Below are 26,798 nucleotides of genomic sequence, written 5' to 3' on the forward strand. Positions count from 1 at the left end.
TGTACTGTCGAATATTTGGGTAAACTGCACCTTCTTTCCCTGTCACTTTTATGGGATCGACATCTGCCATTAGGCCCACCTCTTTTCCAGTAAAATCCCACACATCTGGATTTACAAAAGTTTTTAGTTCTCCTGGTAAATCTTCTAGAGTCATCTTTTTGATTTCTGCTTCTTGTCTGGCTAGCATAATTTTATACACACCATCTTCATCTGGAGTCTGAATTTCAACACCGTTTGGGGTACAAAAGATTGTGCAGTTCATTTTGCACAGTAGATCCCTTCCTAGTAAGTTTACATGGCTAGAATCGAATACTACGAATGTGTGCATTTCTCGGAAGTTGCCAATACAAACTGCCATAGGTTCTGTGACGGGTTCCTAATTTGTTTATTAGAAACGCTCACTACTTGGATCGCTTCTCCCGAGAGGGGTAGGTTAGGGATGTCTGCTGTTCTCACAGTAGAACGAGTAGCACCAGTGTCCAACAAAATGGTAACATCATTTCCCTCCACTTTCCCTTCAATGTTAGGACCTGACTGATCTACCGGTAAGGATGTGCCAAGTACGCAATCCTCTTCTTCCCCTCTCAGGCACTGTCAGTATGTGTTATCTTCCAAAAATGTGTCTTGTAAAAGAAACTGTGGGGTTACCATATTTTTCTTACCACTTCCCTCTCGAAATCTGGTGTCCACCCTGTATTTTGGTTGACTCACAAAATCTGGCATAGGGGCTTGAGGTAACTGATTCTGTATTACCTTTTGCGGCTGTCTCATTGACACCTCATTCTGCGTCTGTGGATTTAAATTTTGAGTTTGGACATTATTATTCTGTATTAATTTACACTTGTTTCTCCAATGCCCTAATTTTCTGCACCTATGACAAGGAAACTTTTTCTTTCCCTCTTCTTTACTCATTTTCCCTCTGGGTTTGCCCTCACTTCCTTCACCTTGGCCTTCCCCTCTTTTCTGATTATTTGCTTGCTGACTTAATTGAAGTTCCTGTTGTTCTGCCATTTTAACTTGAGCCCACATTACGTTTTCTTCTCATTTCTTTCGCTTATTATCAGATTCATCCTCACAGTATTTTGCATACTTGAGAATTTCGTCAACAGGCTTCGCTTGCCAACACAGTTTATGCTCTTTGATCGTTTGGGAGATTTCAGGTTTTAGTCCAGACACAAACCGATAAATAAAATGTGTCATGTCCTTATTATCAATGTTTTCTAAACCACTGTACTGTTTAAATACCTGCAAGAGGCGTTCATAATATGCATGTACAGATTAATCTTTATTTTGGGTGGTTCTGTCTATTTTAGTCCAATCAGTTTCTTTTGGGGGAATTTTCCCTTTTAAGTAAGTTCACCTGATTATATTGTTTCATCACCTCCCCTGACGGGGCTCCTGTCTTTGGGTCTCTAGGGTATTCATCATTAGGCCAATCTACTGTAATTTTACACTGGGACCACAAATCAGCTGGAAAGATGTCAAATAAACCATCTAAATCTTTTAACAGCACTTTTGACACCTTCACAAACCTTTCAACTTGTCGGTACCATTCGACAGGTTTTTCTCTAAGCTTTGGGAAATCATTAGTAAATGATAAAATATCCTGTCGGACCATGGGGCATGTACATAACCTCTTCCTGGCACTTCTCTCATTGGACACAACCTTATAACCTTTTCTGCTTCTTCTAGTAAATACTGAGATGACAAATTACGACCTGACACATTCATGTTTTCCAAATCTTTGCCAGAAAATTCAGCTCTATACGGCTTCTGCAATACCTTTGATTTACCAATGTCAATTCCCATTTCCAAAACCAAATTCATTAACTTTTTATGATATATTTTTGTATTGCGAGTAATACTTCTGCATATAAACAACAACTCATCTTCATCAAATGAGTTCAGTCTGTCCAGTCCCACATTTCCTGCTACCATTTCTTCTAATTCCACCCTCAGTTTGAATATGTCCAATATCTTCATCTGTGATTTAGGCTTCTCTATGTTTCGAGTCCATCTATCTAATTCTTCTGGGCTTACTACAGTTGCATGTCTCATTCCTGAGGATGTCTCAATCTGTACCTCTTTTGTACATGGGGGTGTAATTTTCCTGATCGAATCACTTACTGGTTCTCGTATAGGTAAATCCATCCATCACTTGCTTGATCATCAACTATAAGGGTTTCTTTTCTTGACTGAACTATGGGTGTTGTAAGAACGGGATTTTTAGAATTAGCTTGCTTATCTCCATATAAAGGAACTACGGGACCGATAGTTACAGGTATGGTCAGTGCGTCAGGACTAGTATTTAACTGTGAAATCTTTTGAATTAATTCACTACGCTGTTTATTTAAAGCTTCCTTTTCTCTCTCTTGATGTACCTTTTCTAATGAGGTTTCATGTATAACCTGCGGAACTAAATGTGGTTGTAAAAACGGAGCACTAGAAGTAACTCTCTGAGTTTCTTCTTGATAAGGTGGCAGATTTTTAATTAACAAGTCATCTAAATAACCATCATCCGAATCACCACTAGTCATTACATTTCACGAGACTAACAGACGGTCTATTTTTGTATTTTTACGCCATTACAGTAACAAACCCTCAATACCCGCGGCCAGAACCCACATGAACGGAAAAGGAATCACACCGTACTAGGTGAGATAATAGAAACCCGGGGGTGAGGCTTTCACTAATAATGGTGGGAACACAATTTCTGAAATGTTCATCGTCATAAGGGGTAATTAAAATATGTCTCCTTGGGTGCATTAGGAAGGACCCTTAAACCAAGAAGTGGCCTAGAATCCCAGCGGAAAGAAAAATAGTTCAACATCCACGGATACGACATAAGGTAGTCAGACAAACGCCCTATATGTTGATTGCATTAACTAGAAAATAAGAGAGAACACTTAATAATTTAATAGCACTCGTTGCTTTGTGTTCATCAGGAATATTCATTCCAGACCTTGGGGATTGAAGGCATAATAAGAAAATAACCCCAGGGACCTCACGAAAATTTCTTTTAGACCTAAGTAGGTATAACGTTCAATTTTCAATCTATTGAATAAAGCGGGGGATGGATGCTATTGCTAATACTTGCCCTTTTACTTTCTAAAAAAGAAAGACAGGGTCCTCCATATAGAAACAAGAGGAGACCCATGACCATATATCGACACACATGTGCGAAAATATGGGTGAGTGTAAAGATATTGCTGTTGCAATTAACTAGAGAGAATGGTGTGAATTTGTATGTATGTATAGGATGAGCTCGGTGAAATTTTCGTAAAAACATAGGGTATATTTAAAAAAAAAAGGGGAATGAGTAGAAAAGTGGGAATAACATCGAAATAGGTGATGTAGTATTGTCTATAACAAGTAGTGTAAATAGAGGTTGAGTTCTTGGTGCCACAATACGAAATATCTGTGATTACAACAAATGAATAACAGTCTGCTCTAATTGTTAGGCGCTAAAGTGAAATATGAGAAGTGAGAATATGGTAGAAATTTGTGTATAATGTAATACTGCAGATAAAGTATTCTATGGAATATTGGAATTATGTGAAATGGTAATGTGACAAGCCTTTTACAGTAGCTGATAGTGTAATAATATGACAAATACATTTTTATTGTGTAAATAACTCTATACCGTTTTAGGATAATCAGATAAATGAATATTTTATTTTTGTATTAGGTAATGCTGATTGAAAAGGAGAAGTAATATTAAATTGTCCTGAAGAAGGTGGTTAAAATAATTCAAATACCGCCGAAACGCGCCGACGCCTTATTGCAAGTTAAATTTAGAGTGGTCAACATTCATGAGGGGATGAGGAAATGTTGCCAAACCTTATGTTGAATCAGCTGTTTCTAAATTAACTGAATATAAGACAGATTTTATTGTCTTTTGTTGTGATTTCTCCTGTACCACTGTATGTTTTGTCGTATTATTATTTTTACTTTGTTTATTGATTTGATGTACATGTAATTTTGTGTTTACATATGTGTTTTTAAACTTTTTTAATAAACAGTATATATATATATACACATATATATATATTTTTCACATAACTTTTTTTGATAACCAAATCTTTTTGTGAATATTTCACTGTAGTGCATCAGGGTGTATGATTGGAACCGAATGATTCATGGTCCAGTGTGTTGATAGTACCCAATGATATTAGCTTTCGTACCCTAAGGGATAAATTCGTGTTTACTGAACGTATATTGGTGGAATAATAATCCTTCTCTAGTTTTAATAACTTTGTATTTTTTGAAATAATTCTTTAATCTTTTGAAAAGTGACATCTTTCTCTTTTCTCCGTACATGATATAAGGTCGTCCTCTAATTTGTTGTTCTCTCGCGAATCCTAAATATTTTCTATCAGGACGGTTTCCTATAATTGCTGGATCTAAATGCCACATATACCGCTTTTTAAATTTGTACGAGAAGTCAATAATTTCAATTAATTCAGTTTGTTTACTTTGCACCAATGCGGTTTAGACTTACAATCAGCGTTAACCAATGATTTTGAGGCTTTTCTGTGACGAGAATCTCACTCTCTGCACTCACCCCTCCTTTACAATTTTCTCACGGCTACACACCCGTTCTTTCTACCAATCCCAGCGCGGCTCTCTATGACGTCAGTGCAGCACCCGCAACTGACGCCCTCCTTTGCAAGGTAATACGACAATTCAATTTCTTTACATTTCATTAATTAACAACATAAAAACATTCGCTACTGTGCCTGTTTGACTAAAAAGGAAAGACAATTTCTTTCACAACGAGTAAACCTAATTCCATCTACTCTCCATGCACTGTGAGTAAAACAACCTTCCGTTCACTCTTCACTTGAGCAAAAAGAACCTGCTACTCCTTCAGAATTACATTTTCTAGGTGATATAAGACCAAAGTTTCATCAGGGAACTCCTTGCTACCAATCACTCTCGGATTTAGGAAAAATAAACCCTAACTAGTGCTTTAAGTTTTACCTAACTTTACACACCTATTCCTCAAGGCAAGTAACCTCACTGCAGTGTGGCTTCTATTTAACAACTGCTTTCTTTATCCCGGGATATTCCAGACAACATTTAACAACACAAGCAGTTTTGGTTAGCACATAAATCAATAAACAATCAATAATCAATAGTCAATACACAATTAACTACCTATTTTTAACTAATCCCTAACCATAGCTCTGCTACCAAGAAAAGTATACTGATAGAGCGCGCAGGGACCTACTAGCTCAGTTTACCATCCTCGCCTGGGGCCCATACAACATTCACACTTTGAACTAGCAGTCCTGCCTAACCAATTACTAAATGTAGTCACTCTATCAGTTCGCCCAGAGGTTCGATTTAAGACCTATACCTTTAATCATGACTTACCGATCCTTGTCACATTACTATAAGTCCTGTGAATCAGAGAGTTAGAATAAACAGGTAGTATTTCAACACATTTACGTTTTCTGTAATAACCACAGACTCGGGAAAAGTTTAAAAAAATTTATATACTATTTTTACCTAAACCTTTATGGTTCTACTAATAGAATGTTTGTCCTTTTGGTGTAAAATAATTTATTACATTTTGTTATATTTTTCTAAATTAGTATGGGATTTGTTGTGTTTTCACTTTGCTGATGTTTGTGTGCTACATAAATACTTTACACATTGCCTTTAAGTTAAGCATGACTGCTTTTGAGGGTTAAGCCCAGGTTAATTTAGTGGATTTTTGTGGTTCACCCTGATGGGCATTACAGCTGTTGCTTGAGAAGGGCTCACACTCTCCACAACCACCTTCACATGGGGATGTATGGTGAAAGGGTAGTAACACAATAGTTGTTGTGGGTTTAGTGTATTATTCATCCAAGTGGTGCACACATGAGAGCTTCAGGACCTCTGGACCCTAAGTGCTTTGGTCGCGAGGAATTCATGTGATAGAGCGCGCAGGGACCTACTTGCTCAGTTTACCATACTCACCTGGGGCCCATACAACATTCACACTTTGAACTAACAGTCCTACCTAACCAATTACTAAATTTAGTCACTTTATCAGTTTGCCCAGAGGTTCGAATTAGGACCTATAACTGTAAATCATGGCTTAACAATCCGTGTCACCTTACTATAAGTCATGTGAATCAGAGAGTTAGAATAAACAGGTAGTATTTAAACACATTTACGTTTTCTGTAATAACCACAGACTCGGAGAAAGTTTTAAAACCTTTATCTATGAGAGATTTTCTGAGTCAAATTAATAAAGGCCACAATCTCGTGACCATAAGTATTACAAACAAGAATATAACCAGTAGGAGATAAAGTCTGTAAGATATCACAGTAACACCTTTAGACATTGGTACCTGGGATGGGTGAGAAAGGGAAATAGCACAAAGACATACCACATGGATTATATTTACCTAGAATGGTGCAATGACCAATCCTGGTCACGGGCTGGGGCAAAGAGATCAGGACCAGGCTCCCGACCAATCAGGTGCCCACGGGACAAGACATATGCAGATCAGGACAGGTGACCTCAGCTAAGTGCAACGCCAGCGTCACACCCCTCTCTCTATGAAAGCCAATTAGTACCCCGATTGGGTAATCGATTGGGTAATCTGCCAGCACCTCTGTTCTCGATCTCCTATAGGATGCGTTGGGTCAGTGACAGGTCAGCTATTTGGACAAGTCAGACAATTTCTCTATCTAAAACTACCTTAGTTATACTATTTTGAGGGCAATGTACCACCCCTAGATGTTGCAAATCTATGTGTTCCCCTTCAGTGATTGGTTAGAAAGACAAGGAGAGGTCATCACACCATACTAAGATGATGTAATTTCAGTTCGATTCATATTGATTGAATCCCCACCCACAATTTACTTTCCCATGATTTTATTCCGCCCAACAATACTGTTTAACAAGTTTGATACAATTTATATAATTTCAGTTCCTCCAGAGGTCAGAAGGACATTTTCTCATAGACATTGTGGGTAAGATGCTTCTTGTCTGAGGTACAATGCCAATGCTTCAGCAATTTCAAAGTCAGAGTGCGCGTGCGCAGCCTCGTCCAAGATGGAGGATGTGACAGTTTAGGCCCAAAGTACGAGCTATCAGCAAAGTCAAAAAGAAACATATCAGAATACAAAAATAAATGAATGCACTGTATACCACTGATCTCTACTCTAACCCCATTACTTTATCTTAACTTGTGCATTAATAGTTAAGCAGAACAAACAAGCTTAGTACAAGAAGCAGCATAAGCATTAGCATGTGAAATTTAAAGCAACCATTTCTGGCACTAGTGCGCAGAACCAAAGATTTCCCACCAAAGCAGAGCGGTACGTCATGCCACGTAGATGTGACAGACTCATGCGCAGAAGGTTTCCCGCGTTTTCGGCTGCCATTTTAATTCACTCGAGTTAATATTAGTAAAAGCACATAGGTAAGCTTCACCTAGATACTAGAAATGTCGTGTAGTGCAGATGTTAGTAAACAAAACATGTTGGTTAATATATTACAGGTTATTTAGAGAGGGCTGAGTACAAGCAAGTTTCTGTATATGTGAAACCTTGCTCCATCACATGCACTGACACAAAGGGAGCTAGAATGTACAGTACATTCCTGAATAGGAAACGGGTTGGTAGTTTAGATGTCAACCAGACCGTTCGACCTGGCATATTTAGTGTGTTTTTCCCCTGTCTTTTTTGCTTCAAACCTACTGTCTTTGACAGCGTGATGCATTTTGATTTTGCTGGTTTCAGAACTCCAGGTACTTTACCACTGCTGATCAGTGCTAACATGCATGTACTGCCTATGTAAATTGTGATTATGATTGGTTACCCATGATTGACATATTAGATGTGCTGTTAAGTAAAGTGCACTGTGTGTGCCCAGGACCTGTAATCCCTATACTACTAGTGAGTCTGCAGCTCTGATTGTGCCACCCACATGCATAGCCCTGCAAACTTGTCTCAGGCCTGCCACTGCGGTGTCAGTGAGTGCAGTTTTATACTGCTAGGCCCAAACCTTCCCTTTTACTACATCTACATATAAGGCACCACTAAGCTAGGCCCAAGGTTGCCCCATGGGCAGGGTGCAGTGTATGTGAAAGGTAGGGCATGTACAGGTGTGTTTTACTAGTCCTGAAAGCGAAATAATGCTAATTCTGTTTTTCACTATTGCATGGACTATCTCTTGTATAGGTTATCATTAGAGCTGTCTTGTAACATCTCATAACTGTAACTATGGAAGAAGATAATAGAAGAGAGGGGAAGCTATAGAGACTTGGAGTTTCGGCTCATTGAACTCAGAATTTAAAAATACATCTTTTAGTGAAGGTGGTTTTTAAATTGTATGTTTGAAAATGAATGTTTAGAAAGTGGGCATTTTCTTGCTTTACCTTTCAGTGTCTGCCTGTCTGTGGAATCAACGTCTGGTATAGACTCACAGTTGGGTTGTTTGTGCATTCACTGTAGACAGTCACACAAAGGGAGCTGTGGTGTGCTCTGCATTTCCTGATAGCCCATCACCAAACTGATGGGCTTTCTTAAGCTAGAATACACCTTAATAGGGCTGTTCCTGTCCTCTCACAACACTTTCTCCTCCCCCCTGTAGTGTGTCTGGAGCCAGGTCAGGGTAAGGCAGGGCCTTCTACACTACAAAGACATTCCTTTGAAGTTAGGCTACTTCAAAGGCAGAAACTGGTATAAGTACCAGAGCTGTGACACCATAACTTTAGAACACTTCTGGACTAAGAGGAGATTCTGCCAAGAAAAAGAGCTGGAGAAGCTGTAGGAGGAGAACTGCTACTCTGCTTGTTGCTATGTTGTGCTGGCCTACTTCTTGCTGTTTCTAAGTTGGAGAGTGAAAGGACTGGCTTTGTTTTCAATATCCTGCATGCCAAGTTCTCCAAGGACTTGTGTGTGCTTGTCCCCTGTTAAGAATTCTCAGGGCCATCAAAGACTTCATCTGCAGCCCCTGAACTCCTTTGCAGGGTATTCTGTCCTCCTAAGTGGTGCCAATTCCAGGTCTGGACCCCTGGTGATGGCTTCTGCTGCTAGAAAAGAAAAAAATCCATGCAATAGTCTTCAGCGCCTGTTTTTCTGTGTGATCGATAAACCAACACAGTTCCATGGGGCAACCAAAGAATCAATTCAGAGCCTGCATTGCAGCTCCAACATCGCTGGACCCCGAGTCCCGAGCACCATGTCTAAGACGTCCAAGGCAGCAACTCTAACTCTGACGCAGGCCCTGCTGTGCAGCTGAAGATTCAATACATCACCGGCTCTTGGCTGGGAGAATCGACGCAGCGCCTGTTTAGACGCTGCCGCACCAAACCCAGCCCGCCTGGATTTTTCATGCATCCCACCTGTGCGCGAAGTCTGCATCAACGTAGCCCAGCAGCAAGGAACCAAGCCTGGGTTTCCAAAATCCAACCATCACCTCCCCTCGCAGAAGGGAATCAATGTTTCACCTGCACTGAGAGTAAGGAATCAACGCATCGCTGTGTTTTTGGTGCCTCATCTCCCCTGCGCCTGTTTCCATCTTTTGATTTTGATACAGCCCGGGTACTTTGCACAGAAAAGTGAGACATCCACAGTTTTCTATGAACGGATCTGTTTGAACCTTCTGAAAGTGATACCTATACTTTTGTATATTGGATTTTTTGTCATTATGGTCTTGTTTTATTTAGATAAAGATTGGCTACTTTACTAAATTGGTGTGGTGTCCATTTGTAGTGTTTTCACAGTGTTACTGTGTATGTTTTATACAAATGCTTTACCAATTGCATCTGATATAAGCCTGACTGCTCGTGCCAAGTTACCAAGGGGGTGAGCAGGGGTTATCTTGGGTGTGTAATCCCCTTACCCTAACTAAAATAAGGGTCCCTACTTGGACAGGGTACAAGCCACTGCCAACTAGAGACCCCCATTTCTAACACAAACCAATTGCTTACAATATATAGAGAAGGAATTTACATCAGCCCTTCAAACCATTGGCTTATTTGGATTAGCCTCTTTCAACCACTACCTTGAGGCATTGTTATTCACATCTTAGATCAACCTTGAATATATTTCCAACTCACCTTCAAGCTTTCACTGTTTAGTGTATCAGTCTGCCTCTTATCATGAATTCGCATTACAGTGCATGAGTGGCTATTTTACATAAAAAGATACAATGAATTATGAAATGTTTTGTCACATTCACTTCTGTAAATAATGCCATGCATTGTATGTACAATGTCGTTTTACTGCAGATGGCTGTGCGCTTGATATAGCCTCCTAATTGTTTTTGTATCTCACAGGATGATCATCTTGGTATCAGGCCATCCCCATGTGATAAATAAAGGAGGCGTCGGAGAGGTAGACATGTTAATACATGTTTATTTGATCAGAATAGAAACAAGCAGAACATAAGCCGGACTAATATTACGATTCCCTTGCTATACAGATAGCCATGTAGTCCTGCACTTATGTCTATGACAAAAGAAAAGAGGACTATAATTAAACTTCTTTAAAGTCCTGCAATTAGTTGTGTGTCTTCCACATAGAAACAAACACAGGTGTGTATTGAACATTCCCGATTGCAAGGGAGCTTTAATTTTAGTCCTAATGATTCTGTATCTGTAGCAAACTAAGCATGGGTCTTTCAGGTCACAGAAATAAAACAGCAATGTTTTCCTTTAAAATAACCTGGAAGGCTTAATGCCTCACCCCATCATTTATCACTTCTAAAGCATCATCTGATTAAAGATGAGCTTTTCTCCAACGTACACTTCGGGAGTAACAAATACCATTACTACCATCACCCATACCACCACCACCAATATTTTCACCAGTAATACATCACAGCTCCTATCAATGCCACCAAGACAATACAGATACTACTACCGATACTACCAATTTTACATTACCACCACTAATACCTTAACTGCCAATATCACATTACCACCAATACCGCCAATAATTGTATGTACACCATCACATATACTACACAATCACCAATTGTTAAAAGAATGGGATTCCTGGTTGGCTGAGTCATGCACTCAGGCCAGGCAGAAAACCACCACTCTAGTGAGGTCAAGCTATATATGCATTAAAAGAAAGCCTGTGCTCACCCTCTGGTAGCTTGGCATAGAGCGGTCAGGTTTATCTAAAGCGGCAATGTGTAAAGTATTTGTGCAACACACACACACACAGTAATAAAATTAATACACCACAAAAAGCCTCCAGACAGGTTTAGACAAGTAGAGAATATCTATCTGTGCAAAATAAGACCAACAAGAAAAAATCGACTCAATAGAAGTCGAGATATGAATTTTTAAAGATTAGATGTAAAACAGTGCTTAAAAGTCAATAGCGCTAAAAGGTTGCTTCAGGTCATGTTAGGCCAGGGTAAATACAAAGTTCAGGCCGACCACGATCGATGGCAGGCCGACTACAGGAACCAGACTGGTCTTGCTGAAGAAATACCCTGGCTGGAGCAAGTGTTGATGCCGAGAGCCTACTGAGTTGTCTTTGATCCACGCAAAGGGGGTCTCGAGCAGGCTTTGGATCTGATGTTGTCGAGCAGCCTCTGCGTTGGCCTTGAAGGGCAATGCGGCGGAATTTCTCATGCACGTTAGGGCGATGCATAATTATTTTTTTAGAAAATAGCGGCAGAACCCAGAACTTGGAGGGGGGCCCTCAGGCAATGGTAGGACTCATATAAGGCAGAGTCCATCAGGACCAGAAGTATTGCAGGGAGTCTTTTGGGTCCCTGACACTTCAGAAAACAGGAGGCAATCCAGCAAGCCCTTGGATTCAACTTGGAAGGTAGGCTAAGTCCGGATCTCCTTCCAGCAGAGTCAGGGAGAAGCAAACAGCAGGGCAACAAGCAGAATAAAAGTTCTTCCAGAAAAGCATTCAAGTTGAGTCCTTTAAGCGTCCCAGTGGTCCTTATGAGAGAGGTTCAGTTCAAGATCCAGAAGTGTCTGATTTTAGGATGTCAGAGACCCAGTACTTATACCCAAAAGTGCCTTTGATGTAGGGGTGACTTCAAAGGAACTCTCTGAAGTGCAAAAGTATCCCTTTCAACCAAGTCCTGTCTGCCACGCTACCTGTGGAGGGTAAATCAGTGCTTTGTGTGTGGACAGGACACTACCCATTGAAGTATAGGTGTTATCCCCTCCCATTCCTTCCTGCACAAGAAGACCCATCAGAATTCAGATGAATGCAGACGAGTGCTCAGAATGCAGATGAGCCTCGCCTTCCTGTGTTTGTGGCTATCTAAAGGGAATGCACAAAGTGTAGCTGTCACCCGGCCAAGATGTGTATTGGAGACAGGTCGTCAGGCACAAAGGCCAGTAAGTACAGAGAAATGTCCACTTACTAAAAGGTGCAATTCTAAAACAATAATGTTAAACCCAACTTCACCAGTAAGGAGGGTTTATCATTAACATTCCAAACATGTCAAACATGAAAAAGCTACTTGTTAGAAATGGGGGTCTCTAGTTGGCAGTGGCTTGCACCCGGTCTAAGTAGGGACCCTTCCTTCTAGTCAGGATAAGGGGATGACACAGCTAAGATAACCCCTGCTTATCACCTTGGTAGCTTGGCATGAGCAGTCAGGCTGATCTTAGAGGCAATGTGTAAATCATTTGTACATAAACACACAGTAACACAGAGAAAACCCTACAAATGGACACCACACAAGTTTGAAAAATAAATAATCTTTATCTAAACCAAACAAGACCAAAACAACAAATATTCAACATACATAACTCAAAATGTCACTTTTAAAAGGTTTAAGCAATTCCGTCCATAGAATTCTATGGACACATTAATTGTAGCACAAAGTACCTCTGATGCATCAAAATCTAAGACGTAAAACAGCTACAAAGTAGGAAAGCGTCAGAAAAAGTGATGCATTGGATCTTGAGTGGAAATGGAGGCTTCCATTCTTCTGCACGCAGAGAAGTGTTGCGTTGATCCCTTACTGCAAGGAGAAGCGTTGCGTCGATTTCCAAAGGTGACTCCTTTCTGGGGGGCAATGCATTGGAAACTTGCCATACAGATGCGATGCGTGGAAATCGAATGCATTGGGGTCGCAGTGGCAGCGGCAAAACAGGTGCTGCATCAATTCTTCCAGCCACAGACGGGTGACGTGTCGATTCTTTCAGAGTCGGAGCGGGGGTCGCGGACGTCAGAGAGATGGGACTCTGGACTCAGGTTCCGGCTGCTCTTCGGGCCGCGAACAGGCGATGTGTCACCCACACCGTGGTGAAGCGTTGGTTTTTCAACTGCATGACAAACTTGCAGCGGGAAAAATGGCACTGGAAAGATGATGTGTGGATTTTCAAGTGTTGAAGCTGCAGAACCACCTCCAAGGGCCCAGAACTGGAATTGTCACCACTTGGCAAGTCAGAACTCCCAGCAGTGGAGTTCAGGGATGCTACAGGTGAAGTCTTTGATGGTCCTGAGCCTTCATAACAGGAGGCAAGCACACACAAGCCCTTGGAGAATCTTCTCAAGCAAGATGCAAAACAGCAAAGTCTAGTTTTTGTCCTCTCCAAGGAACAAGCAGCCACTGCAGGCCAACCCAGCAAAGCAACACAGCAAAGGAGCAGTACTCCTCCTGACAGCACTCCAGGTCTCTTCTTGATCTATAAGTATTCAAAAAATAGGAGGTTATAGGCCCAATACTTATACCCCTTTTGCCCTTTGAAGTGGGTGTACTTCAAACGATAGTCTTTGTAGTGCACAGATCCTGCCTTACCTTGTCTTTGCTACTACCACACTACAAGGGGGTAGAAACAGCATTGTTAGAGGCCAGGCACAGCCCTATTCAGGTGTCAGTGAAAACTACTCCCGCCACTCTAGTTCAGAAACACCCATCAGTCTGGTGATGGGCAATCAGGATATGCAGAGCACAACTCCGCTCCCTTTGTGTGACGGTCTAGAGTGAATGCACAAACAACACAGTTGTCAGTCTAAACCAGAAGTTGATTCCACAGGCAAGCAGAGGCAAGTGGCATTTTCAAATACACAATTTAGAAACCACCTTTCCTGTTTTTAAATTCTGAGCTCAGAAAGCCCAAACTCCAAATCTCCAACTCTTCTCAATTGAAAGTTACACTTGTAAAATGTTTCAAGGCCGCTCCAATGAAAATTTTTCAGAGAGCTGGTCCTTGCAATAGAATTTCTCCATCAGTACATGTAAAACACACCAGTATATGTCCTACCTGTTACCTACACTGCACCCTGCCCATGCTGCTACCATGGACCACCCTCAGGGGTTTGGGCCTGGCAAGTGGGTACACTTTCCAGATGGACATGGCATTTTAAAACTGCACTTCCAGACTCTTGAATGGCAGGCCTGAGACATGGTTAAAAGGCTACTCATGTGGGTAGCATAACCAGTGCTGTAGGCCCACTAATATCATTTGATTTATAGGCCACCAGGACATGCAAAACATAAAGTTACATGTCCTAACTTTTACTTACACAGCACCCTGCAAGAGTAGTTTTAAAAGCAAAGTCGAGGTGGCAGTAAACTGCACACAGAGGCCCTGCAGTGGCAGGCCTGAGACAGGTTTCAAAGGCTATTTGTGTGGGTGGCAAAATTAGTGCTGCAGATCCACTCCTAACATTTGAAGTACGGCCCCTGGGTATATGGTAAACTGCTTTACCAGGGACTTACCAGTACTGCAAATACTAACATTAATACCACTACCAACACAGCACCAATAACACCATCACCAATTTCACCACCAGCTATACAACTACTAACAGCACTAATACCACCAGCAGTACCAATACTATGACCAATATCACCCATACCGCCAATATCACTACTGCCAAATATACCAAATATATCACCAATACAACCATAACCAATGCCACCACCAGTACTACCATCACCATTATCACCACCAATACACCACCTCCACCAATACAAAGGAAAACCACCACCTGCAACATATCTCCAAATATCCCAGCCGCTGCATTCCTTCAAACAAATATCACAAAGTGAAATTATGGATCTGGTCAAAGCAAGCAGGCCTGACAGCAGCCCTTCTGTCACTTGTCCACCACAAATATTCAAGAGCATTGTTCTAAATACCTCTGCTGCCACACCAGTGGGAAGAATCATCAATAATTCCTTAACTACAGGAATCCTTCAACAAGACCTTAAAAGGGATACATATGCCCATTATTAAATAAAACTAACCTGGACCCGCTTGACCCTGCAAATACAGACAGATTATAAATCGACCTTTCCTGGGGAAACTGACAGAAAGAGCAGCATTTGCCCAGATGTCACAATTCATTGAAGATAACTCCATACTTTCTGACTTCCAAAACCGATTCCGTCAAAGAAGAGGATCGTATTCTGTCTTCATCGCCTTCTGGGATGACCTAAAAAAACAGTAGACCGGAACTGGGTTGCTGAACTACTTCTCTCGGACCTCTCAGCTGCCTTTGACACAGTTGACCATGACACTCTAATACAAAGACTCTACGAAGCCAGCATAGATGGGACTGCTCTCGATTGGATCACATCCTACATTCAAAACAGAACAATTGTCATCCTTCTCCACCTTTCTCATCCAACCCGTACATCACAAAGCAGGGGTCCCTCAAGGCTCTATCGTCTCTCCCATGCTTTTCAATATCTACATGAAGTCATTACCAGCAGTGATCAATGAATTTCAGCTCACATGCTATATCTATGCAGATGACACACAGATACTGCTTAAACTGTAAAGCCCCAAAGACATTAGAAACTCACACATTTTCAGTTGCCTCAGAGCTGTTGATCAGTGGATGACATGGAGCCATCTCAAATGTAATGCTTCCAAAATGGAAATACTCCTATATGGCAATGGGAAAACGTATGACCCACTCGCCTCCTGGCCTGTTGATTTGGGCCACCTCCTAAAGTATCTAAGGAAAAAAACCTTGGAATTACCATGGTCTCAAGCTATCAATGAATGCCCAAGTGGGCAAATTAGCAAAATCAAGCTTCATTACTATAAAAACTCTACAACGCATCTTCCCTCACATGGGATTTCCACACAAGGTCCAGGTTACTATTTCTCTTGTACTGTCTAAATTTGATTACACCATTGGCCTCTACCATGAATCATCTTTATCAACTATGAAAAGACTACAACGGATTCAGAACTCTGCTGCTAGACTACTCCTTCATGTAAAGCCACAAGCCCAAATCTCCCTTGCCTGAGGGCCCTACATTGTTTACAGGTTGCCAGAGGATCCAGATTTAAGCTGCGTTTTATCACCCATAAACAATAACACCACAAATACTACTAATACCAATATCGCCACTGTCAAACACCCATATAGCCACCTATAGTGCGAATATGACCACCACCAATAACACCAACAGTACCACCACCGCCAGTACCACACTATTGCACCACCAATTACACCATCACAATAGCAATACTATCAACACTAATACCTCCAGCTATATCTCCAATGACACCACAAACATCACAAATGTTACCAATACCACCACCACCACTAATATAACTCCACCTACACCACTAACACCACCACCACTACCAAGGATTGGCAAAGTCAGTAGTTCTGGCTTGATGTACCATAGCATGGAAACATCTTCTCTGCATACATGTGTTTTCATGTGTTATCACATACAACCTAAATCTACTGGCTTTGATAAAACGTATTTATATTGGCTGCTGACACTTTGACACCAGAGAGGGGAGATGCTAGTTCAGGGAGGGAGTATTGTGGAGGTAATATATTTGACGTGTTTGATGTGGCATGGGTTAGATCTTAATTTGAGTTGGAACTATAACATGTGTGTCACGTAGAAATGTTAAACTAAAAAAGAACATATATTTTCTCAAAGACTCAAAATTAAGATTACAATTGTCTACTGTGGTAAAAGATACAGAGCAGTAGTTTTCCTTTGCATTTTCAGTGGGAATTCTACATTCGTTAGGGGCTACCTTCCAAGTGTTGTTGTCGACTTTGTTCTTAGAGTCACACAAGGCATTAACGTTTTCAGGAAATGTATAGTACCTTGTTAAGTTGTGCAGCAAGCAAGTTCTGCTACAGTGTTCTTTTCAGTTTTCTTTGGTGTTGTCTGGGGACTAAATGATCTCTGATCACTGACTACAGGCTTAAAGTTTTGGAGCATATCTAACATGGTCATAGAGGTCTTAAGTTAGTTGCCATCAGTTGGGAGTTCCTAGTGTAAATATATGTCATGATAATGTTCTTTGTGGAACCCAGTCGTATATGCATTGTATTAGTAATGTGCTCTGCAGTCATATGTCGAAAAGAAATGCCATACAATGGAATATTTGAACTGTAATCTGTAATGAGTGGGTCAGAGACCAGATCTTCCCACATGTCACAGTCATCGATTATGAGTGGATAGTCAGATGTGGATAGCACTTTCCAATGCCTGGAGTTTATTGACATAAATCATAAATCATTCCATAATTTTGGATAACAGAAACATATATTGGTTGAAGATCTCACCAAAGCAAAGATTCTCTGATGTCAAGACCAGGAGACCAGATATTTGTTATACATCAAATAAATGACAAAGATAAAGTACCACCATAAGAGAGCGGACCACTATTTGCAAAATTATATGGCAGAAATTGGGTCACCTTCCATTGCAGAAGTCACTGTATGTCTGTCAAATGCTCGGGAGGGGTGGTCTTTTGGTTGCTAAATACATCCAGCATCTAAAAGACAAGAATCCTGATGCAATACAGTTGCAGCATAGAAAATGACATGGCTCACAAAATCTCTTAAATACTGTGATGGCTTCTGACTACATTGAAAAAGTCTTTCAGTAGATCAAACCTTATTGCAACTGTGCAAGCCTCAACTACTGTTTGCAAACTAGTGCAGAGTCAGCCGCCAAATATGTCTACTTTCACAATGGAGAAACTTCAGAGTGCATGATTGAGCAGATCTCCTAGTCATGATAGAACAAGCAGTCATTTTACATGGAGGTTGCCATGGTTCTTGCAGTATGCCAGTATGCCACACATCCTAATACCCAATTGAAACTTTAAAGCTTTTAAGCAGTGAAACCTGAGACACAAGAAGACCCTTGGTATTTCCACACACCCTCTGGCCCAGACATAATAGACCCAGAAATATTACTCCGTCACATGTAATCTCAATTCTGTCATCTTTCAAGAATATATTGCAACAAACTGACATCTCCAATGCCTTCTCTTTTTGTCCCCCATCATTTTCAACTTGACAAATTGCTTTGTTGTCGTCAGACAATGTACCTCACAAACTCAAACATGTCATCATTATGCCTCTCCTAAAAAAACAGATTTGCATTAAGAAACCCTTTCCTTCTACTGCCATATCTGTGGCTTTCCCTGCACCATAAAAGGCACTGAAAATGGTAGGGATTAAATAAGGCACACCACATCTAGAAACCAGCAACCTGTCACTGGTTAAACATATTCGGGGCTCTGGCTTCAACAAAGGAGAGAAACAGCATTGTTGATCATCAGAAAGTAACTGCAAGTCACCCTTGATCAAGGCTGGCAGCGCTATAATTCTGCTATATCTCTAAAAGGCTTTCAGTACTCTCATCAGCCATATTCTGCACAAAGGTTGGACAACACACATAGTTATCAATGAAAATTTCATATCCTGGTACATACTTTTTTTGACAAACTGCAGACGGTAAGTCTATCCTGGATCTTACCTTTCTGAAATAACCCTCTGTGGCTTCAGCTCACACACTGATCCCCTTCAAAAGTGATGTGAGTCCATAACCCAGACCATGAAAATGCATCACACATGGTTCACTATATGTGCGAAGATGACATTCTGATATGTGTGGTCCAGAAGTGGTGGTAGTGAAGCAGATCAACACAGGAGCTCAGGTCTCATGCCCTTCTCTGGATGGCTATAAGAACAGGTTTTTTTTAAATAGGGGGAATGTTAGGGCGCTCAGCTAGTATTTAACACATGAGTTCAATAGGTCTAGTAAATGGGTGGTGGTGATAGTTGGAGAGGGGATAAGCCCTATAACCCCTCAAAGGCGTGCTGTTCAGAGAACAGTACGTTGACAGAACACAAGCAAAGTACCAACTGCACACAACAATAGAGTAATACACAATAAACATGTCCTGTTAGACATAAATAAACTTAGATTATAGTTGTCGGAGAAACTACAATGTTATTAAGAGAGGTATCTTCATTTAATGTCTTTTGTGGCTCGCCGACACGTGTTTCGTCGCAGTGATAAGCGACTCATCAGGGCTGTGTGATTCAAAGCAAAGAAACAAAAGGTCGCTTAGCCGGTGATACTTCTGACCCGGCCGGGCTCTAGACCAGGTTGAGTTTGAAAGCCCTCGATGTGGACCAATCTCAGACACTCGGGTTGAAGTCCTGATGATTCAGTTCCGAAAACAAATTTGAAAAAGGAACTCTCGTACACGGCCGCACTGGAGCTCGTTTGCGTGAGAAAGCACCTTGACAGGGATATTTCATTTACGGGAGTCTACTCGCTCCACCAACCTTTACAATACCAGTGGGATTTCCTTTTAAAATAATCTTTGATTAGCCTACTTGGCCCTTGTCTCTCGCTGAATCAACCCACAAGAGTTCCTTATTCATGCCCTTCTCTGGTTCATACTTCAACATGGACCATTTTTGGCATTTCTAATTTGGGAATCCAGCGTTTGTTAATAGGAAAAGGGACCAGCACCCTGGGCTCATGCCCCACCCAAGCATCCTCATCAGGAAAAAGAAGGGGGATGAGATGCACTTGTGCGCTAGAGACCTGAGAGGATTGCGGAAGCTTTTCTCAGCAACTCCAGATGAATTTGTTTTAAAAAAATCTCTACTGATGAAGGATAATATCATGAAACACATGTGTCAAGAGATTCACAACACTAACCTGCACTAACCTTGGTGAAACACTTCCTAAAAAAATCAAGCAAGCATTCAAAGTGAACTGCAGTTACCATAATGCTAAGGGGTGAACTAGCTGGAAGGTGAAGCAGTGTGCTCCGATCCCCCTTCTATCCTCACCAGGAAACCTTGGTCTCTGGAAGGGCTACTCCTCATGTGGGAAAGCTTCAAAATGAAAAACCAACCACAGCACCATTTCTTTTTGCATGGAAGATACAATATATTGAATGATTTGCTACTTATTCTGATCATCAGAGGTGATTATAAATTCGGTTCTTCAGTTTAGACCAAATGCAGCAGGCCCAGCAAGTTTCCCTCTTTATCTCACATCACCGTAGTCTGATGCCATATGACTTCCAGCTGCACTCTGACTTATTTGCTTCTCATATGTAAGGGCCTGGATATCCTCGTTGGACAGTAGGGACTACATCAATGATGCAGGAGGTTCTGGCAGAGTAATAGATTTTATTTAAAGATGTGGATCACGGATCGACCAATCTTTCGAGCAAATTGTAATCACTTAATCAAATATGTATTATTTTATTACATATACTAGCGCATTCACATTCTCCAAAATTATGCGAATTCATATGTTTCTAAATATTTTTATAGAAAATATTTTAATTTAAATAAATCTCTTCTTTTTAAAGTTGTAAGAAACCACCTTTATTTCTGTGACCAGGTGCATACCAGCGACTTCAAGTGAATACCAGTGACTTCAAGTGAATACAGAGCTTGAATTAGCTGGATAAATATCATCAACATTTGCTGTACATTGCTTGTACAGAGCTCTGCCATCCCTGCTTGGGCTTAGTTCATGCATTAAAAAAAAGACTGATACAGTGTAGTCTGTAGGGAGCCTCAGCGACTGAGCAACGATATCCCCCTCTATCATAGATACCAGTGTACAGTTTAGTTTTGAGGTTTGTTCTCCCTGTTAATGTATTATTGAGTTACTACAATTCCAGCACATGCCTACAAAAGCCCTTGGTATCCAATATTTCCTTGTTGCTAGCATTGTTAGCAAAAGCATCAAAAGATGTAAATGAAAGTCATTGTTGATTACCCCTTTTTCTCATTTACCTACAGATGCTGGACAGTGAACTTTCCCGACTTCAAACCACATATGAAAAACTGCAGGATAAAAACAGAGAACAGGAACTGAAGATCAGCTTAAGCAAAGACCACTTCACATACCTGGTAAGGTAGTAAATTTGCATGCTAAATGTTTTTTTAGTGTAACTTAAACTTAGAGATCTTTGTCGCTATAAAGGACAGGAGATGTAATATAACCATAAATGCAGGTTGGGTATAATACATGTGTGCTCCTGTCCGTGAGAAATTGTATTGGCATTGTATTGTATTGGCATACTTATTAAGCGTGGCTGTCACCCAAAGGGTATCCTGGCGCTATGACCCAAAACAACACTACCAGTATGTATCCACCCTACGCCCCCCTTGGGAAAAGATGACTTTTAAGGTCCTTTTTAAAGGACAACAAATTTTGCCTACTCCTTAACGGTAGCGGTAAGGAATTCCAAAGTTTGGCAGCCGCAAAGCTGAACGAGCGGCCACCCATCCTCACCCTTTTAAACCTTGGAACAGTCGCCAAGAAGGCCGACGAAGACCTAAGAGCTCTGGCAGTGGAGTACCAAGAAAATAGATCCTGCAACATCACTGGCCCTTGACCGTGCAAAGCTCTAAAAACAAGGCAGGACGCTTTAAAACAGATCCGTTGCTGCACCGGCAACCAATGAAGATCAAAAAGTGCAAGAGATGAAGAGGCAGAGCGTGGGCGGGAGAGGGCCAGCTTAGCCGCCATGTTCTGAACCCGCTGCAGCTTCAGGATCAAGATGTTAGGAGACCCTAGAAGCAGTGCGTTACAGTAGTCTAACCTACTGAGAATGATACTACGCACTATTTTAATCCTAGCTGCCCGGGGGAGAAACGGAAGAATTTTTCATAAAGTCCGGAGCAGTAGCATGCATGTCGCAGCGGTTTTGTTGACAAATGCATCTAACTGAAGACTAGGGCCAAATAGGACCCCAAGATTGCGTGCAGCGTCGGCGGCCGTCACAATACCAGGAATAGAAGTGGGCCAGAACTCTTCTGGTAGAGGACGAGGCAGCCGATCCAAAGAACAGTGAAGAACCTCAGTTTTGGCACCATTGAACTGGAGCGAGTTCTGTCGCAACCAGTCCGCAGTAGAGGTCATACACCGGTGGAAAGTATCCTTAGAAACCGCATCCTCGCCTTCGAAAGAAAAAATAAGTTGTGTGTCATCGGCATAATTGATGACTGATATGCCGAATGACTTAATTAAACAAATCAAAGGACGAAGATATAGGTTGAATAGGATTGGACTTATTGCCGAGCCCTGGGGCACACCCTGGTTCACCTTTCTGACAGCTGACCGAAAGGGTGGTAAAGCCACGGCTTGTTGTCTGTTATCAAGAAAGGAAATTAACCAGTCCAAGGCTTGGCCAGACACCCCCGCTTCCCGCAGCCTATGTATCAGTACCGCATGGTCAACCGTGTCGAACGCGGCCGACATGTCGAGCAGCACCAAAAATGCTGCTCTACCCATGTCGACACGCGAACGAAGGGTGTCCAAAACGGTGACCAATGCGGACTCAGTGCCATGGGCCGGTCTAAACCCAAATTGGGCCACGTCCAGACAGGCGTTGGTTTCAAGGAAGCTAGACAGGACTCTTGTGACCAATTTCTCTAGGATTTTTACAGAGAACGGTAGAAGCGAAATAGGCCGATAGTTCGCCCGGCACAAGGGGTCCAAGGTAGCTTTTTTTAGCAGAGGTGAAACCACTGCAAGCTTCCAACTGTCAGGAACCGTGGCTGTGGCAAGAGACTGGCAGCAGATGGAATGAAGCGGGGGGAACAGCTCCGCCTGGATCACCTTCCAGAACTTGTGTGGTAAAGGGTCAAGAGGTGAACCGGAAGAAAGACTGTTGGCTAGCAGGCAAAAATCCTCCAAGGAAGGTAGAGGAAGACAAGACAGCTGAGGCTGCTTTGTCTTCTCCCTGACAGCATCAGGGGTCAAAACCTGAACCAGGTCGGATGAAGAATGAGGTGAGGAAGAAATCAAACTGGAGGTCGAAAGTCCCGTCAGAATATTCCTGATTTTTTCCTCAAAAACAGAGGCCAAGGAATTACATAGCTCCTGAGACGCCGGGATAGTGTTCGAGGCGCAGATAGGGTTGGACAGATACTTTGCCTTGGCATTCCTGATCTGCCTTTTATATTCCTGCAGAGACTGCTTGTAAAGCAGTTTATCAGGTTCCAAGTAGTGCCTTCTCCAGGCTCTCTCTGCCTGTTTACAGAAAAGCTTTTGCTGTAAGAGATCACTGGAGAACCAAGGAGTAGCCCGCGATGGTTTAGCTTTAACCTTACGTAAAGGAGCAACCTTGTCTAAAGACTCCAGAATCTGCTGACAAAGAGTGAATTTGAATTTGAATTTGAATTTTGAATTTGAATTTGAATTTGAATTTGAATTTTTGGCAATTTGTAAAGCGCACATTCACAAGGCAGTTTCTTGGCGCTGTAGGATTTCGGAACTGAGGAAGATATCGGGGGCTATCGGCTAAAAGCTTGCTGAAACAAAAAAGTCTTAAGGGCTTTACGAAATTCTGTGTAGGAAGGGGAGGATCTGAGAGGGAGGGGGAGGGAGTTCCAAAAGGTAGGTGCAAGTACAGAGAATTTCGGAGTGGAATAACTATCCTCCGCACTTTCCCCCAAGATAAAGGCCCCAGGAAGAAGCGTAGGCAAACTAGAACACTTCAGGATCCGTGACCATTGCCAACTGAACTTAGGTTCGTCAGTACCGCTATTATTCATCGAGCCCACTGGCAAAAGGATAGAAAAGTAAATCAGCGCATGGTCCGTCCAGCATTGGCCTGCTATCTCCTTAATCGAGACCAGCGAGTCATCAGTAAAGACCAGATCCAGGGTATGACCTTTTTCATGGGTAGAAGGGAGCACCAGTTGCATAAGCTGTACATTACTGCACGCCTGGCAGAGTTCACAATAAGCGAGGTCATGTGGACCATTTGGCCAGAGATTAAAATCACCCAACACGAAGAACCTAGCATGTGAATTAGACAAATCGTATATAAGGTCTATCAATTCCTGAGAGGGGGGCATGGCACTACTGGGCGGTCTATAACAAAGTAGCCCAGCAGCCAACACACCACTCTGGCCTTTTAAGGAAAACCCTAGGAGTTCAAAACCACTAACCCCTTTGATTTCCAACTGCGAAAATGCGAGGGTTTCCCTAAAAATAAATCCAACTCCGCCACCTCTCCCAGTCACACACGGATTATGTTTAATCAAATAGCCCGGGGGACATGCCCAACCAAGCTCTACCCCACTGTCCGCTCTAGTCCAGGTTTCAGTCAAAAAGAGTACATCCAACTTTGATGTCTCTATGAGAAGGGCAATCTCAGCATGATGTTTGCAGAGAGAGCGGACATTCAATAAGCCACAAGAAAGGGCCCTCGCAGGAGATAAGGTTGTATCGGAGTGCTTGGCCGAGTTAGACGTGCCGCTTAACGAGCAAAGCTCATCTCTGGAATACACAAGGTGAGCAGCCTGGCTAGCGCTAGACGCGGCCGAGACGCGGCCGGGACGCGAACGGGCGCAAACGGGCTTACCTCAGGTGCACCTCCGGCGCGCCACCGCCACGCCCGCTGCGCGCCTACGCTGCGCGCTTGCACACCCATCCTCTAATATACTGCTGTAATAGGCCGCGCGGGAGTCCTATGAGGATAATCCTCTAGACCCGCGAAAAGGTGGCTCCTGAAAACGGGCCGATCCATGTAACTCTCACCCAAGATGGTGGGCGGGACGCTGCGGTCAGTTTCCAATTGCCCCAGAAGTCTGGCTAAATCCCGCAAAATGCGGGTGCTTTTACAATGATTATTGTGCAAGTAAGTTCCTGTCTAATACCCCCAAATAACAAGCTGCAATAGCGCCTGTGGCCAAAGTGGCAGCGCGACTAGAAAATGAAGTATGAAATATGCAAGGTCACTGTCACAACAGTCATCTATATATATATAAAAACGAAAGTATGTCTGTCTGTCTGTCTGTCTGTCTGTCTGTTTGTCCTTTATGCATTACTACACCATTCATCCTATCGCCATGAAACTTTGGGAAGTTGTTGAGTACACTCCCGCCAAGGTTTCTGGCATTAATTTTTTTTAAATATTGGCCCCCCAGGGCCCACATAATCTTTCGAATACTGATGTACGCACCAGACGGAAAAACAACAAATTGTGTATCCACAAGCACTCGAATAAATAAATAGAATTAAAACACCATTCATCCGATCGCCATGAAACTTTGGGAAGTTGTTGAGTACACTCCCGCAAAGGTTTCTGGCATAACATTTTTTTAAAGATGGGCCCCCCAGGGCCCTCATAATCTTTCGAATACTGATGTACGCACAAGACGACAAAACAAAAAATCGTGTATCCACAAGCACTTGAATAAATAAATAGAATTAAAACAGCATTCATCCGATCGCCAGGAAACTTTGGGAAGTTGTTGAGTACACTTTCGCGAAGGTTTCTGGCATAAAATTGTTTTAAATATCGCCCCCCCCCCCCCCCAGGGCCCTCATATTCTTTCAAATACTGATGTACGCACCAAACGGAAAAAAAAAAAAAAACGTGTGTCCACAAGCACTCGAATAAATAAATAGAATTAAAATGATACTTTGAAATATTTTCCATATTAAAATGAATAAGTTTCAATAAAAATGACACAATGTAAATTGAATGTTATCATAACGAGTTTCTTTGAATTTCCTTTCTTCGGAGATCGCAGCAATGCGCGACGGCTAAGCTAGTATTAAATAAGAAATGACAATGTACTCCCAAAAGCTTTTGCCTTTGCAAGATACTGTTCCACCAACTTCAGCCATTTTCCACCTCATAAGGAGACCACTAACAAATAAGAAGTATTGTTAAACCAATATGTCCAACTTTGGCAAGCTAGTGAGATGGTAAAATAGAAATTTAATTTAAAAAAATGTAAAAGCATTCGATGATGTGGTAAATATATTTGTATAACTTTTACATAAAAAGCATTGTGTTATGCTTTTTTCATTATTGTTGTGTTGTGTTTACTATTATTTGCAAAGGAGACAATAATAATTCATCACCTAACGGTGCATTGAGATAACAGTCAGTTTGAATGTTAAAATTCAACCTAAAACTGTTTAGCAGCATCTTTAACAAGCATTTGCAATGCAATCGGTCTCGCATTTATGCGAGTTTAAGATATTGGCATTGTTATTAATAGTGCCTTTTATTCATATTTTAAAAACGTAAACAAAAATAAAGGCATTGTTATTTGCAATGTCAATAGCCCAAACTTGCGGAAATGCGAGACCTATTGCATTGCAAATGCTTGTTTTATAAAAGCTGTGGCAGGACCCTCCACCCTCAAACTCCCCACACCCCTTCCCTACTCTGTCTTTCCTCTGCTGCGAGCAGGCATCTGACCTCCCCACATGCTCCCGGAAAGTAAAAGATGATAAATCAAATTACTTTAGAGGCCTCTCTTGAAATGATAGTAAAAGTTTCATTTCTGCTTTGCAGGATGACTTTTTCTTTGTCCCAAAACCAAGACATTTGTTGAAACTTAGGGAAAGCGTCGGGACACCGGGACAGTCCTCTCAAAACCGGGACTGTCTGGGGTAATCGGGGACGTCAGGTCACCCTGTGTAGGACTGTCTACCCCTCCCTCACTCTGAGCCCCCCTCCCAGACAGCAGCGGATGCTTGCCAGACACCCAGGAAGGGTCACATTAGGAAACAATGCACATTGGAGTGGAAACACGCCGGCCGCTAGGTGATGCCC

At 42.0% G+C, this 26,798-nt stretch overlaps 1 protein-coding gene across 1 annotated transcript in view; it reads left to right on the forward strand.

The window, feature by feature from the left end:
- CCDC197 (coiled-coil domain containing 197) overlaps nt 1–26,798 on the forward strand; it is a 263,835-nt gene that overhangs the window by 201,155 nt on the left and 35,882 nt on the right. The window contains exon 7 of the mRNA XM_078662296.1: nt 21,010–21,120. Within this exon, the coding sequence (XP_078518422.1) occupies nt 21,010–21,120 (111 nt within the window). The remainder of the gene's footprint in view (nt 1–21,009; nt 21,121–26,798) is intronic.

Source organism: Lissotriton helveticus, chromosome 9, assembly GCF_964261635.1.
Source record: "Lissotriton helveticus chromosome 9, aLisHel1.1, whole genome shotgun sequence".
Lineage (NCBI taxonomy): Eukaryota > Metazoa > Chordata > Amphibia > Caudata > Salamandridae > Lissotriton > Lissotriton helveticus.